The following is a 15,757-nucleotide window of genomic DNA, read 5'->3' as shown; positions in this document are numbered from 1 at the left end:
TTCTCTCTCTCTCTCTCTCTCACACACACACACACACACACACACACTCTCTCAAAAATAAACATGAAAAATGTGTTTTTCTTTTTTTTAATTTCATTTTTTAAATTTACATCCTCTCTGCCCCTCTCCAGCTCTGCACATGCACGCGCTTGCTCTCTCTCAAAAATAAACATGAAAAATGTGGTTTTTTTCTTTTTTTTAATTTCACTTTTTAAATTTACATCCAAATTAGCATATAGTGCAACAATGATTTCAGGAGTAGATTCCTTAGTACCCCTTAACCCATTTAGCCCATCGCCCCTCCCACAACCCCTCCAGTAACCCTCTGTTCTCCGTATTTGAGTCTCTTATGTTTTGTCACCCTCCCTGTTTTTATATTATTTTTGCTTCCCTTCCCTTATGTTCATCTGTTCTGTGTCTTAAAGTCCTCATATGAGTGAAGTTATATGATATTTGTCTTTCTCTAATTTCACTTAGCATAACACCCTTTGTTCCATCCATGTAGTTGCAAAAAAAATTATTTAAATTATAAGATTTTGATGTTTCATTTATAATTACACTTATAAACAAATCTGTAAAATATAAAGTCATTTCTTATATAACCACTATACCATAAAATTAATAACTTCTTAATTTCTTAACATCATCTAATACCACATCTGTATTCAAAGTACTCCAGTTGTCTTGAGAATATCTTTTATAGCTCCTTTGTTCAAATCAGGATCCATTCAAGGTCCACACATTATATTTGATTGTTGTCTCTTGTTATTATATTTTTAATTTAGTGTAGTCATATCCCCTCCCTTCATTCTGAATTTATTTCCTGGTGTGTTTAAACTTCTATCTCTTATATATTCTGTAAACTGGAAAATAGACGCAAAGGCTTGATTAAATTCACAGCATATGTTTCTGGCAAGAATGTTTTATAGATGATGTGTAAAAAGATTAATATTTTAAAAAAATATAGGATGAGGCTAAGTGGGAAGCAAAAGGAGTTGTGATCCCAGGGTCATGGGATTGAGCCCTGTGTTGGGCTCCACGCTGAGTGTGGAGCCTGCTTTAAGGTTCTCTCTCTCCCCCTCTGCCACTCTCCTCCATTCACTCTCTCTCCATCTAAAATAAAATAAATAAAATTGGGGTGCCTGGGTGGCTTAGTCGGTTGAGTGTCCAACTTCGGCTCAGGTCATGATGTCATGGTTCATGAATTTGAGCCCCTCATTGGGCTTACTTGATGTCAACACAGAGCCTATTTCAGATCCTCTGTCCCCATCTCTCTCTGCCTCTCCCCCACTTGTGCTCTCTCTCAAAGAAAATATTTAAAAAATAAAATAAATATAATACATATACAGTCACAGAACTGGTAATAATTTATTGGTCCTTCTATGACAGCCATATTATCCAAGATTTTCTTTCTTTTTTTTTTTTTAATTTTTTTTTCAACGTTTATTTATTTTTAGGACAGAGAGAGACAGAGCATGAACGGGGGAGGGGCAGAGAGAGAGGGAGACACAGAATCGGAAGCAGGCTCCAGGCTCTGAGCCATCAGCCCAGAGCCTGATGCGGGGCTCGAACTCACGGACCGCGAGATCGTGACCTGGGTGAAGTCGGACGCTTAACCGACTGCGCCACCCAGGCGCCCCTATCCAAGATTTTCTAGGACAATTCTGATATCAAATAATTTGTCCTGTCAAACATCTCCTGAATTTTTCATTAGAAAAACTTGGATAAAGTGTAAAACCTCTTTCTCTGTACAGTAATACACTGTTTGTTTTTTAAAGTTAGGGTCTGCTTTAGACCTTTAGAAACCGTGTTGGAAGTAAGAGAGAGTAGTAAATAACACCAGTAGAATTCTTCCAGTTAGCTAACCAAGAGAAGATAGTATTTTGGTGAAGAGAGGGATTAAGACCTGTCAGATGTTGCTGGTGGATGGATAGGATCAAGTCTGAGAATCGACCATCAGATTTAGCAATTCAAAGGTCATTAGTAAATAAGGTACTGTGCTTAAGCACTTCATGTGTAATATTTAATATCCATGGTAGATCCTGTGAAATAGATAGTTATTAGGCCCATTTTACAGACCAGGAGACTGAGATTCAGAGAGATAACTTGCTCAAGGACATAGGGCTGGTAAATGTTAGAACTAGGATTTAAACCCGGTAAGACTAGATCGGCACTAACTCAAGAGCAACTGGCTACATGTGGTTATTTACATTTGTATTTAAAGAAATTAAATTAAAATTTTAGTTTCTCAGTTGCACTAATAACATTTCAGGTGCTCAGAAGCCACATGTGGCTAGTAGCTACCATACTGGACAGCACAGACAGAACGTTTCCATCATTGCCCAGAGTTCTGTTGGATAGCAGTACTCTAGAGCCTGTGATCTTAATCACTACACATAAAGTCTCCCAATTTACAAAGTTTTACATACGTGTATATAATTTAAAATAAATCCTGCCATTAAATTTTCCTCTGAAATTCAAAAGGCTGACATAGGTCTTCTTTCTATCAAATCAGTTGATTCCAGCAAAAATTATTTTGATGTTTGTATGTCTAACAGTCTGGTCATGAAATTATCTGGTGTAGGGAGAAACCTGGAAAGCAAGGCTATATATCCTTTCACTTTTTTCCACTTTCATTTATGAGAGTTCAGAAGGACATAACTAACATGTTGGAATGATCAGTGACCCTGAATTAATATAAGGTACTTGAGTGCTACAGTATCTGTATATTACTATCCTAAAGTATGTTACTTGATTGGTTAGGTTGGCTGATTCAGAATATGCCTTGTAACATTGTAGGAATAGGAGCAGTGGAAAATTTAGGCTGTGATACTTTTAGGGGAATTAAGTAGGTGAATGCTTCCTTCTATCTCTTCAGTTAATGATGTTGTCATGACCAAGATGTTTATGTCATATTCATTACTTTGAATCCTTAAAGGAATATAATTTGCATGAGAGATTTGGTCAGTACAAGAATCACTAGATAGATGACCGTATTTGTATATTTTGTTTTTACTATTTTGTCTTTCATCTTTTAATGTTTTCTTTCTTTAAAATGTAATTTGAGCTGCTAAATATCTGCTTTCATTCCTATTTCATACGTCTTCCTTCTATCTATATCCTTTTTACAACACAGCTATAGTTAGAGGATGTTAACAGTGTTTATGAAATAAAGAGATAATATGAACCCTACATTGTATAGCTTGAGAATCAAGTTCCATTTCAGGCTCTACTTGGAAAGCTGTAACCTCTAGAAAGTCACTGCAGTCTTGTAAAATCTGGAATGACACTCTTTACCTCACATTGAATGGCATGTGGCTTATGTAGTAATTATAACGGATAACCAGTTTTTAAAGGCTAAATACTCAATATACTATCTAGTTCTTTGAATGTTAAATTGAGTAGAAACCATTCTTATCAAAGGACAGTTTGGCTCTTACCTTCCACCAAAGTCAGTTTGGCAGGCCTGCCTTTTCCTTATTTGAAAGTGACAAGTTCTGTAGTTGTCACTGTCTTTTTTATACCTACAATTTCGGAATCTGGATATGTTTATAAATGCTTTTTGGCAGAAGTTATGTACTCTTGACCTAAAAATCTCATATGAGGTAGTACATGAACTTTATTCAGTAGCTCCCTAGTTACTTTTCAAGTATGTTGCTTTTTTTTTTCCAGTTTGGAACAGGCTTCAAATTTGAAAGTAGAAACTTTTATTTTTTTTAACCAGGAATATTGTTTCTTTACTAAAAATCTAGACTTAATTGAAGTAATAAAAGGAATTTTTTCATAGCTTTTGAGTGGGTCCTGTGACACTTATGTGTTCCAGTGGCATTTTATTTCCAGATATTATAAAATTCAAATTTAAAGTGATGGCAAGCAAAATATTTTGAAACATGGCAAACCCCCACCCCCACCCTCAGGCAAAGACTTGATTGTTTTTAAAATTTTTATTTTCAAGGTTGAATTTCAGAATTGATTAGATGGGAATTTTTGTCAGCTTGCCAAATACTTTAAACTTCTAAATAAATTAACTTAAACTTTTAATTTATCATTAATTTTGTTTTATTAATTAAACCAGTCATTTTTAAAGCTTAAGCTAACTTAGCTGTTAGCTAGAATATAGACCATGCTTTTTCCCAGCTTGTAAGATTTTTCACTTACTGAAGGAAAATAAAGTTTAGACAAAGAAAAGGTACACATTTGGATATAATTTAAACCTCATTTTCATGACTGTTGGCCTAGTGATTATAAATTCTGTTCCAGTATTGTTTTCAATAATAGTGTTGCTATAGCAACTAATAAATGCATGCTTCATAGGGAAGAAACAAAAAGCCTCTCCACTGATTGTGTTGTACATTGGGATGAAATTTTTCTTTATTAACTTGTATGATTTGCTCTAGACTTGCAAAACTGTTTTTCCCAAAGAAATATTCTGAGAATTCTGTTACACGTTTTTCTTTGCTGTTTTAATCTCATCATCTGTTTCTTGTATTGACAGTATGCTACAGCTAATTTACAAAGGGAAAGATGTAGAAACAGTTTATATCAGAAGTTCTGTATCTTTCTCTTGTGTCTCAAACAGCACTCTAGAGGAAAGAAACATTTTTGCCTCGTGCTTTTGTCTCATGCCCTCCTGAGCTGTGTAAAATGAATCTTGTTCCTATAAAAGTCAGTTAATGTAACATGTAGTGTCTTTTCTTTGTTACAGTGAAGATTGTTGTAAACATTAAGTCCTTGAGTATTATTGGCATAGTTATTGTATGAACAAATGGTTGAAATACATTAAAATTGTCCATTAATGTATTTCATTGCAGAATTGGTCATAATGAATACTGGAAGTGGCCTAAATGTCTTAATAAACCCTTAATTAAGTAGGAGAATAATTAAATAGATTATAAGGTATATCTATATAATTTGTAAGCATCTTGCAGCCATTAAAAATTATGGTTTGTATTTGATGTAAAATGATGTCCATGGGAAGATAATAATTCAGAAAAGTGTTTTCAAAACTGTAGTACAATCCCATTTTTATGTGAAAACGTGTGTGTGAGTGTGAGTTTAAAATGTGAATGTGTGGAGAAATATATGACAGGTGTTACCATTAGTTATTTCTAGGTTTTAAAATAGGACATTAGCATTGTTTCTGTATTTTTTTAAATTCTTTGAAAAGAAGGAAGTGTTGTAGCCAATAGAAGCAATTTCAATGGTGTTTTGGTTTGATGTTCGGAGGGAGCTAATATTTGGGGGAAAGGGTCCAAAATTTTTTAATAATACAAAACAATGTCACATGCATTTCTCCTCTGACTTACTGGCATTTCAGTTGGCTGTGGGTCAAAAGGAAAGTTAATGTATGGACAGAAGCTGAGTCTCTACCATAATCTGACCTTAATAAAGCAATCATGCTTGACTTGATAGGATAGATCTTAAGTCTGGAATTGGTGGGGAGAAGACTGTTTTGGAAGTGGGGTGTCCTAGGATGACTGTCTCCAGAAGATGAAAATGGTAAAATAGTTCATGTCAGGTTTAGGCTAAGCACGAACTGGCCTTTCACAGATTTGTTTCTGAGAATTGTGTTTGCTTCAGTTTTTAGATTTCCTTTTATTAAAAGATTAACATATGCTTCAAGAAAACTTTAAAAAGTACAAACGTGTTAAAAAGTGGGGGGAAAATAGACATACTTGGGTTTCTCCCACCCCTGGAATCCTTCAGTCTTTTTTAATATAAGAGAACAGATCTGGGAAATGGAGGAACTAACTATGCCTCAAGAAAATATTTCATTCTTGGGGTGCCTGGGTGGCTTAGTCGGTTAAGTGTCCCACTCTTGATTTCAGCTGGGCGTGGAGCCTGCTTAAGATTCTCCCTCTCCTTCTCCCTCCCCTTCTGCCCCTCCCTCCTCTCAAAAACAAAAAACAAAACCCTGGTCATTCTTTATAATGTGATACAATGATCACTGGATAGAAGTCAGGAAATACACCTTCTGGTCCCAGTTAGTGTTAGTTGTGTGACTGGAACAAGTTACTTTGCCTCTCTGGACATAGGTTTCTACCAATTCCAAGGTGATAAGTTTGGACTTTGAAATTATAGGTTGATAAGCGTTGACCTGATAAAACTCCCTAATAATGCAGACATTTTTTAAAGGGTATATATGAGAGTGTTTGTGCGTGTGCACATGTACATTGCATATGTGCATCTCTGGAAAGGCTTTCTCTCTAACCATAAAAAAGTAATGTATTAACTGTGGTGTTTATAATTGTGAAATAAACACTGTACTTAATTGACGTAGGATTTATTTCCAAAGAATTGGGTGTTTCATCTATTTTTGCTATTCTCGTATCATCCTGTTAGACATGTGAGTAGAGAGGATTTCATTCATGTTTAAGTGACAGTCATAGCTAGACTAAATTATTCATTGTTAGAGAATCAGTGGCACAGCTGAAAATAAATTCAGTTCCTAGCACACAATTCTCTTGGTCTTTCTCTTAGGTTTCTTTCTTAGAGAAATGAAGTTATTTTTGATATGGTTAAGAACATCATTTCTTGCTTGACAGAAGTCAAATTAGGGACTATCCATAGAACATTTCTACCTTATAATTTATTTGGTATTTTGTAGAATAGATTACTTTCCTAATTGTATTTGTCATGGTCACTTACTAAAAATATTTAGTGTTATCTGGTTTTATTATATACCTCTGTCTTGAGTCATGGTTGGGGGTGAGCATGGGAGACCTACACATAAGGAAGGCATTATCTTTTAATAGAAGTTAATCACATTGGCCTATCTCCCTGCTTGCTTGGTCAGTACTCTGGAGATCTATCTAGTGATTATAAACCTGTTTTATATGGCATATGACTTTATATGGGAAGTCAGCTTTGATGATAGATTTCTACACTGGTGTAGAAGAGAAATGTTTAGTTAGCATTTCAGAAGAATTGAACCTATTAGCATCTATGTATTCTGCCTTTAGGCTTTCTTGAGCCCTCTCATTTGTGTAATCTTTTAATGTTATTGGTTTTCAACAAAAGAAATAGCACATCATGTCAAAATGAATTATTACAGCTGTATTCATTAAGGAAATCAATTCCTTTTATTTCATGGAATGATGAAATTATTATTTCAGGTGTTTATGGGGGTAGCAAGATTAAGAGTTATTTACATAATACCAGATATTCAGAATATTTGGAAATAGTGTTAGCATTTGCTATGTACAGAAAAAACTTAGGGCTTCATGATTTGAATTTTTCATCTTGAGTTATTTAACAGACATTTGAGCTCCTACCATGCATTGGACCTTATACTCTGGGGGTGGATGGAGATGTAAAGACAGAATTATTTTCAAGCGTGGGTTTTGTCTGTGCTGAAATTTAGGAAGGCATTAAGCTTTATTAGATGTAGATTACATTTAATGTACTATATACCTCTGCAACCTTTCCCTTGCCCTATAATTACTTGTTACTTCACTAGATTCACACTCAATTTAGAAAGTGTGTTCTAAAAGAACTTGCTGTTAGAAGCTATGAAAAATCCTTTTGTAAAGTGAATTAATTTGCCTTTTATATATCCAGGTTTTCATCTGTGATTTCTTAATAAACAACTTGTGAGTATTTTAATTTTTTATTAGCAAGTAACATATCTATGGTTCACTTTAACCCCTTCCTCCCAACCTCTCTTTGTGTCCCTCTCATAATTGTAATTACACAGAACAGGAGTTTGGTTGTTCTTACTAAGTATATAAATGATCCCAGTTTTCAAGCTTTTAATTTTTTTAACCTTAAAAGACTGACTTAAGACACTATGACTTAAAAAAATTGTAATAAATTGATAAACAATGTGTATCAGTTTAAATTTGACCCATGGGTCTTTTCAGTGTAATTTACATTTGACCTTTGTACAGTTGAAATATAAGGGCTATATGTTCTAGTCAAATTGTCCTGTAGCTGTTTAGATTAATTTAGATTTGGTTTTCGGTAGTATAGTGGTTGGTAGCCAAAGTGATTGTGAAAATAAAGTTGTAAAATATGTATAAACAGGAGTAGCTATGATTTTTAGCATGCACATCCAATGTAATCTCTTATTTAAGCAGACTTATATTAGCATTTATTATCAACTCAGAACAAAGTACAAAACATGGGGCACCTGACTGGCTCAGTTAGTAGAGCATGCAACTCTTGATCTCAGGGTTGTGAGTTCAAGCCCCACATTGGGTGTAGACATTACTTAAAAAATAAAATCTTAAAAAAAAAAAGCAAAATACAAAGCAATACATAATGAAAAATTAGAAGAAAGTTGGAGGAAAAAAAACCTTGAAGCTGAAAAGTAGTCATTTAAAAAATTGAACCCCTAAAACATGCTTATATAAACATTGTTATATAGAAAGTTCTTACATAAGAGGCTGGTGTTGCATGTATTGTGACTGTTTTCTAAGTAATTTATATCATATATATCAGAAATATGTGTAGCAGCCAGTGTCTAGTTTCTAGTCTGACAGTAGGCCAAAGAACTTTGGAGGTAGGATCCAGAGAGAAAAAATAATTCTCTGTTATTTCAACCCCTCTAAACAGGACACCATACTTGCAGAACTTCTTCAAATACATAAAGAACACATCGTAGGATATCATGAACACGATTCTCTTTTGGACCACAAAGAAGAAGAAGAGTTGACTGAAGAAGAAAGAAAAGCAGCTTGGGCTGAGTATGAAGCAGAGAAGAAGGTAGTTCATTCAAAATGCTTTTTGGTTTTTGTATTTGTGTTAGTCATTTGAAAGAGAGATGAGTAAGAAAAGGGTCACGTTTGGAATAAGTAGTAATAATAGTGAGTCTTCAGGAACAATATGAGAGTCAGTGTATGGGCTTTTGGCTACCTTTTGGGGTAGGGTGAGAGGAAAGGAAAGAAGAAAATAGTTTCCACTTAAAGTGTAGTAACCCTATTTCTGCTTAGCACTTGTGCTGAATTGAGAGATTAGTGGGAAGCTATATATTTAACATCACTTAACTCCCATCAACACCCTCACTCTAGTAACAGATATACAGGAGCTTAGAGTTTGGAGGTAGGAGTAAATGTTGCTTTAGCATGTGTACTTGAAATCTAAATTTTGACTTTCAGAACACAAAAATATTCCATTATTGGAAATTAATGTCACTCTCCAACAGCAACTTTATTTAAAATAGTTCCTTCCATGTTTATTTTAAACACCAATCCACTTGAGCAAAAATGTGCCTGAGCATGGGAAACCTTATCCTAATACCTGAATTCTTTAAACTCCTAACTCATTGTACCAAACTTCTTTAACGTTAATGTTATGTTAGGAGTCTCATTATAATTCTCTGAGTTGCCCCATTCTGTGGGAATTATCAGAAAAAAAGAATACACCTTTAGGGGTTAAAACTTTCTGTGTAATAGGATCTTGGTTTCGGGTGAAAAGGGTGTTTTGTTTGTGTGTGGAAGAGTGTTAATAATTTCTTAGATCTGAGAATGTGGATTCTTTTCTAAACCAGTAGGTGATGTAGAATTTCAAGTTTTAAATCACAATGTGGAAAGTGCATAATTTTTTGTTTTTAGGGACTGACCATGCGTTTCAACATACCAACTGGGACCAATTTACCCCCTGTCAGTTTCAACTCTCAAACTCCTTATATTCCTTTCAATTTGGGAGCCCTGTCAGCAATGAGTAATCAACAGCTGGAGGTAAGTTGTGAAGTACAAAAGTAGTTTAACTTGAATTAAAGGCAATTTCAAGTGCCTGTTGTTGAGGGTTCCCTATGCAGGAATATCACATTCTCCAAAAGATTACCTCTGAATAGACCAAGAAATTTTTCTTTTATTTGTTGACCCTTTTGAACCAACATAGTATGGTAGAATGTGGTTTGTTCAGAGCACAAGAGAATTAGGCCTTGAATTAATGTTGTTTGAATTGTTTTAATTAAGGAACAATAGGCAGCTGACTAGCTGGGGAAATAGAACTTTCTTCAGTTATAAAATATTTTGAATAAACAAATTAACTTAATGTTTGAAAATAGAATACATTAATTTACATTGTGATGCAATGTAGATGCAGCATTAAGTATATGATAATGTTCAGTATGAAATAATTACTTAAGAGTCAATTATGAATTAAATAAGAAAGATTAGGTTTTATTATACCAATAATGTAATAACTTAATTGAAACTGTTGTTTCCTTTTTAAAATGTATTTAAATTTATAAATTACTGGTGCAAACCCAAACATTTATCTTCCTAACAAGACCCTCACTGATGTGTTTTACCCACTTTATTGATGCTGCAGTTTTCTGCTTTTCAATTATTTGAAGAGTTTTAAAACCAAATGCTATATAAAAGGGGTGCCTCAGTCAGTTAAGCGCCTGACTCTTGATTTGGGCTCAGGTCATGATCTCACGGTTCAGGAGATTGAGCCCCAAGTTGGGCTCTGTGCTGACAGTGCAGAGTCTGCTTGGGATTCTCTCCCTCTTTCTCTGCCCCCCCCCCCAAATAAATAAATAAATAAACATTTACAAAGAAAACAAGTGCTATCAATTGGCAAGAGGAAGGATCCTTATACTTTACAACCAGGACATCTTTTATATGCCCTATATAAGATTTCTTCTATTCTTCTAGGACCTCATTAATCAAGGAAGAGAAAAGGTTGTGGAAGCAACGAACAGTGTGACGGCAGTGAGGATTCAGCCTCTTGAAGATATAATTTCAGCTGTAGTAAGTTAATTGGCAGTTGTCTTACTCCATCTTGCAATTATTGTCCCTCCCCTAATTTGTTTTAATTTTTAATTCTTGTTTGCTTCACTCCTTCTGTGGGGGAAACCGCATAATTCTTATATCTTTATTGGCAATAGTAAAATTCTCGTAAACTGGATAATAGTGTCAAGCTATAATTCAGCAATTTTACCTAAAAGCTGGCACAAAAGAGAAATGGGTAATATCTAAGAAATGGGAAATCAGTCAGTCATAGAAATGTATGTGTTGTTTACATAAACAAGTTTTATCTGTTGCACCAATTAAATCCAAGTTGTTTCACTCCAGAGATAGCCAAACCTTGTACAACGGTGGATAACTTAGTGCCTTGCTTTTTACATCCTTGTTTTCTTTAGAAAAGAATAAAGGAGAGAGAAAAAAAAACTTTTAAAATCCTGAATATTTTTAAGTACCTTAATTATTTTTCCTCAGTGTACTGCAATAAGGAGTAAATAGAACCTTTTTCTTTTAGTGGAAAGAAAACATGAATCTCTCAGAGGCCCAAGTACAGGCGTTAGCATTAAGTAGACAAGCCAGTCAGGAGCTTGATGTTAAACGAAGAGAAGCAATCTACAATGATGTATTGACAAAACAACAAATGGTAAGAGTTTGACTATTTCTAAGTTATGTCCGATTTTCTTGAATTCATAATAATGGGTTTGTGTGACATCTATGTCAATAACCATCCCTTCCTCATATGGCTGGCTGGCTGGTCATTGGTTGTTCCTGGAAGAAGTATTGTCAGAAAACCTAATAATGTCAAGTAAAGGTGTAATATCTTGGTTACCAGATTACAGAAGAGCAACAACTTCCCAAGTGGGTCTCCTTGAAGATTATGTAGGATCTCTTTCACATAATTTTATATTTTATGTAGTCTGGACATTTAAAAAGGAATTTTTGCCAGGGGCGCCTGGGTGGCTGTCAGTTGGGCGTCCGACTTCAGCTCAGGTCATTATATCATATCATGGTCCGTGCATTCAAGCCCCGCGTCGGGCTCTGTGCTGACAGCTCAGAGCCTGGAGCCTGCTTCGGATTCTGTGTCTCCCTCTCTCTCTCTGACCCTCCCTCGTTCATGCTCTGTCTCTCTCTGTCTCAAAAATAAATAAACATTAAAAAAAATTTTTTTAAAAAGGAATTTTTGCCAAACTTTTACCATGTTTACCATATTTACCATTTTTAAACACCTTCCCAAAATAAGTATACTTTTTAATATATTTGAGAGTAAAAAAAAAAACAGTGGAGCTATAGATGATATATGTCACCAGTTCCTATTAAATTATTTAATTCTTTAAAAGGCTAGCATATTCCAGGACCTTTGATCATTTTTTCCCAGCATAGTTGTTTGCCAGCCATCTGCCTTTCAGTGGGAAATTTAACTCTTGACTCCAGGGAATCAATTTCTGTGGCATGAATTTTACTTAGAAAGCGCTGTAGAATTATTGATTTCAGATTATCTTAGGAAATTTGAGATAGTCCAGGTAGGAATTATTCCCACTGCAAGTGCTTTTCCCCTTTGGTGTTTGTCACTAAAAATGTTTGTCTGTCATTATGTGAAATATTCAGAAGAATGAACAAGAAATGAGACTTGACAAAAAGTGCTGTAAACTAATACTTGAAACTAATCATAGCTCAGGACAGTTACTATGGCAACTAACCTAAATGCTGCTTGCAATACAGTAGTCAAGTCATTAAGAAAATTTAGCCCTAAATGGTGTTACTAACTGGTTTCTACAGTAATGGTCTTGTGAATGCCTCAAATTAGTAATGGTGATAACAATAATGTGTTTTCCTTTTGATATGGTACACCCTTAACAAATTGATTTTAACTTAAAACTTGATATTTGCCTCTTTGTGACAGGTCATGCACTTGTAACATGCACTCCCTTTTCTCTCTTTAGTTAATCAGCTGTGTTCAGCGAATACTTATGAACCGAAGGCTCCAGCAGCAGTACAATCAGCAGCAACAACAACAAATGACTTATCAACAAGCAACACTGGGTCACCTCATGATGCCAAAGCCTCCAAATTTAATCATGAATCCTTCTAACTACCAGCAAATTGATATGAGAGGAATGTATCAGTCAGTAGCTGGTGGTATGCAGCCACCACCATTGCAACGTGCACCACCCCCAATGAGAAGCAAAAATCCAGGACCTTCCCAAGGGAAATCAATGTGATTTTGCACTAAGCTTAAATGGATTGTTAAAATCATAGAAAGATCTTTTATTTTTTTAGGAATCAATGACTTAACAGAACTCAACTGTATAAATAGTTTGGTCCCCTTAAATGCCAATCTTCCATATTAGTTTTAATTTTTTTTAATAGGGCATACCATTTTTTCCTGACATTTGTCAGTGATGTTGCCTAGAATCTTCTTACACACATTGAGTACAGAAGATATTTCAAATTGTTTTCAGTGAAAACAAGTCCTTCCATAACAGTAACAACTCCACAGATTTCCTCTCTAAATTTTTATGCCTGCTTTTAGCGACCATAAAATTGTCATAAAATTAATGAATTTAGCAAAGAATACAGATTTATATATTCGTTCTTTACATATAAAAATACACAGCTGAGTTCTTAGAGTTGATTCCTCAAGTTATAAAATACTTTTGTACTTAATCCATTTCTTTATTAAAGTGATTGAAATGGTTTTAATGTTCTTTTGACTGAAGTCTGCAACTCGGCTCCTGCTGTTATCATCTCCGTGACTGAAAGTTAGAAACTAAGGGTTATCTTTGACACAGAATTGTGTGCAATATTCTCAAATACTACTGCTCGAAAACTTGGAGGAGTCTTGCAGTTATCTTAGCATTGTATAAACAGCCTTAAGTATAGCCTAAGAAGAGAATTCCTTTTTCTTCTTTAGTCTTTCGGCCATTTTTTATTTTCACTTATATGTGCTTAAATAATTACTGGTAAAATTTCAGGGTTGTGGATTATCTCCCACACATGAATTTTCTCGCTCCTGGCACTAATATAAAGCACACCTCCTAACTGCTTGGTGCCAGTGCTAGTGCTTCATCCTGTTGCTGGCAGTGGGATGTGGACTAACAAAATCAAGTTCTAGCATTTTAGGAGGTTAAGGATGATGGTGTGGTTGTAGGGTCACACCCTGTTCTATAAATATCAAAATGGCAGAACCATTGCTGACTTCTTAAGTTCACATGAGGAATGTGCTTTAATAATTCCCAGTACTGTCAGTATTGTGAAATAATTCCTCCGAAAGATAAGGATCACTGGCTTCTATGCTCTTCCTCTTTTCTGTCACCCTATGTTCTTTTCCCTCAACTTTCCTATGTTATTTTAAATAACTTACATTTCAAAGTTTGATTTTTTTTTTAGTTTAGATCCATGAGACAGTTTTAGGATCAAAATTCATCTACTACCCTTTTATGAACTTTTACTAGAAAACCATTACATTGTTGTTTTTCTTAATCCAAGCCTATAAAATGACCTATGAGCTTATTCATGTACAATTTGGTTGCTTGAGTTCCTTGAAGAAAAAGATTGTTAGACTATGGGAGTCAACTCAACATGGCAAAACTATTTTTGAGATGGTGATGTAACAGGTAGTGGAAATAGCTAAAAAATTACATAAAAAATGAAAGTTGGGTGGTGGAATTGCTCTAGGTATCACTGGATTAGAATGAGTTTAACATTAGCTAGAACTGTTTTGAGTTATTTGGATGATTAAGAGATTTCCATTTTTATCATTAAAGAACTAATGGTAAACATCCAAGAGCACTAAGGTTTGTGATACAGAATTTGTGAGGTTAGGTGGATTCACTCCATCCCCCCTCCCACTTTACCATGGTGAGTTATCACTAACAAATTCCATATATTTGGATATTGTGCCAGCCATATAATCAAATTTATTTAATTGGGGTGGGGGAGATATGTTTTTACTTTAGAAGAATGAAAAGGACAAGATTTATGAGAAGTATTTAAAGGCAGTACACAATGGCCAGCTGTTGTCAGTTGGTATTTCTGCAAGTCCAGAATACTTTAAACCTGATTTACTAGACCTGAGAACTTTCAACATGGTCTGATTACTTGCTCAAAGACATGGATGTAAAAATTTTAGGCAACCTTCTAAACCTTTTTCACCATGGATGAAACTATGACCTGAGTAATACATAGAAAGGATTAATTGGAACTAAGAGAGTTTGAAATAAAACTTGGACCACTTTGCATACACTCTTCTCACTTGACATTTTAGCTACATAATATGTACTTTGAGTATAACATCAAGCTTTAACAAATATTTAAAGACAAAATCACATCAATTAAGATACTAAAAGGCTCATTTTTCTATTTGTTTTAGATGTTTTAAATAGTTGCAATGGCTTAAAAAATGACGATTTAAAATGTTGCTTGTAATACAGTTTTGCCTGCTAAATTCTCCACATTTTGTAACCTGTTTTATTTCTTTGGGTGTAAAGCGTTTTTGCTTAGTATTGTGATATTGTATATGTTTTGTCCCAGTTGTATAGTAATGTTTCAGTCCATCATCCAGCTTTGGCTGCTGAAATCATACAGCTGTGAAGACTTGCCTTTGTTTCTGTTTAGACTGCTTTTCAGTTTCGTATTGAGTATCTTAAGTACTGTAGAAAAGATGTCACTTCTTCCTTTAAGGCTGTTTTGTAATATATATAAGGACTGGAATTGTGTTTTTAAAGAAAAGCATTCAAGTATGACAATAATACTATCTGTGTTTTCACCATTCAAAGTGCTGTTTAGTAGTTGAAACTTAAACTATTTAATGTCATTTAATAAAGTGACCAAAATGTGTTGTGCTCTTTATTGCATTTTCACAGCTTTGAAAATCTGTGCACATATTGTTTCATAGAAAATGTATAGCTTTTGATGTCCTATTTAATGGTGATTCTTTTGCACATTTAGTTATTTAATATTGGGAGGTCAAAAAGTTTGGTCTTTGAATCTGTTATGTACTAAATTCTGTAAAAGGAGATCTCTAACCTCAAAAATAATTTACATACCAGGAAGCCTATGTG

The 15,757-nt window shown here is 34.5% G+C and overlaps 1 protein-coding gene across 1 annotated transcript in view; it reads left to right on the top strand.

Annotated features, from left to right (window-relative positions):
- The window catches only part of ATRX (ATRX chromatin remodeler), a 331,615-nt gene extending 316,077 nt beyond the window's left edge, over positions 1-15,538 (top strand). The window contains 5 exon segments of the mRNA XM_030306144.1: positions 8,557-8,706; positions 9,555-9,680; positions 10,608-10,703; positions 11,212-11,340; positions 12,638-15,538. Coding sequence (XP_030162004.1) covers positions 8,557-8,706; positions 9,555-9,680; positions 10,608-10,703; positions 11,212-11,340; positions 12,638-12,916 — 780 coding nt within the window. The 3' untranslated portion in view covers positions 12,917-15,538.
- The last annotated feature ends 219 nt before the right edge of the window (positions 15,539-15,757 follow it).

The sequence above is a fragment of the Lynx canadensis genome, chromosome X (assembly GCF_007474595.2).
Source record: "Lynx canadensis isolate LIC74 chromosome X, mLynCan4.pri.v2, whole genome shotgun sequence".
Lineage (NCBI taxonomy): Eukaryota > Metazoa > Chordata > Mammalia > Carnivora > Felidae > Lynx > Lynx canadensis.
The sequence above is the reverse complement of the archived record's forward strand: the minus strand, read 5'-3'. Positions and strand labels throughout refer to the sequence as shown.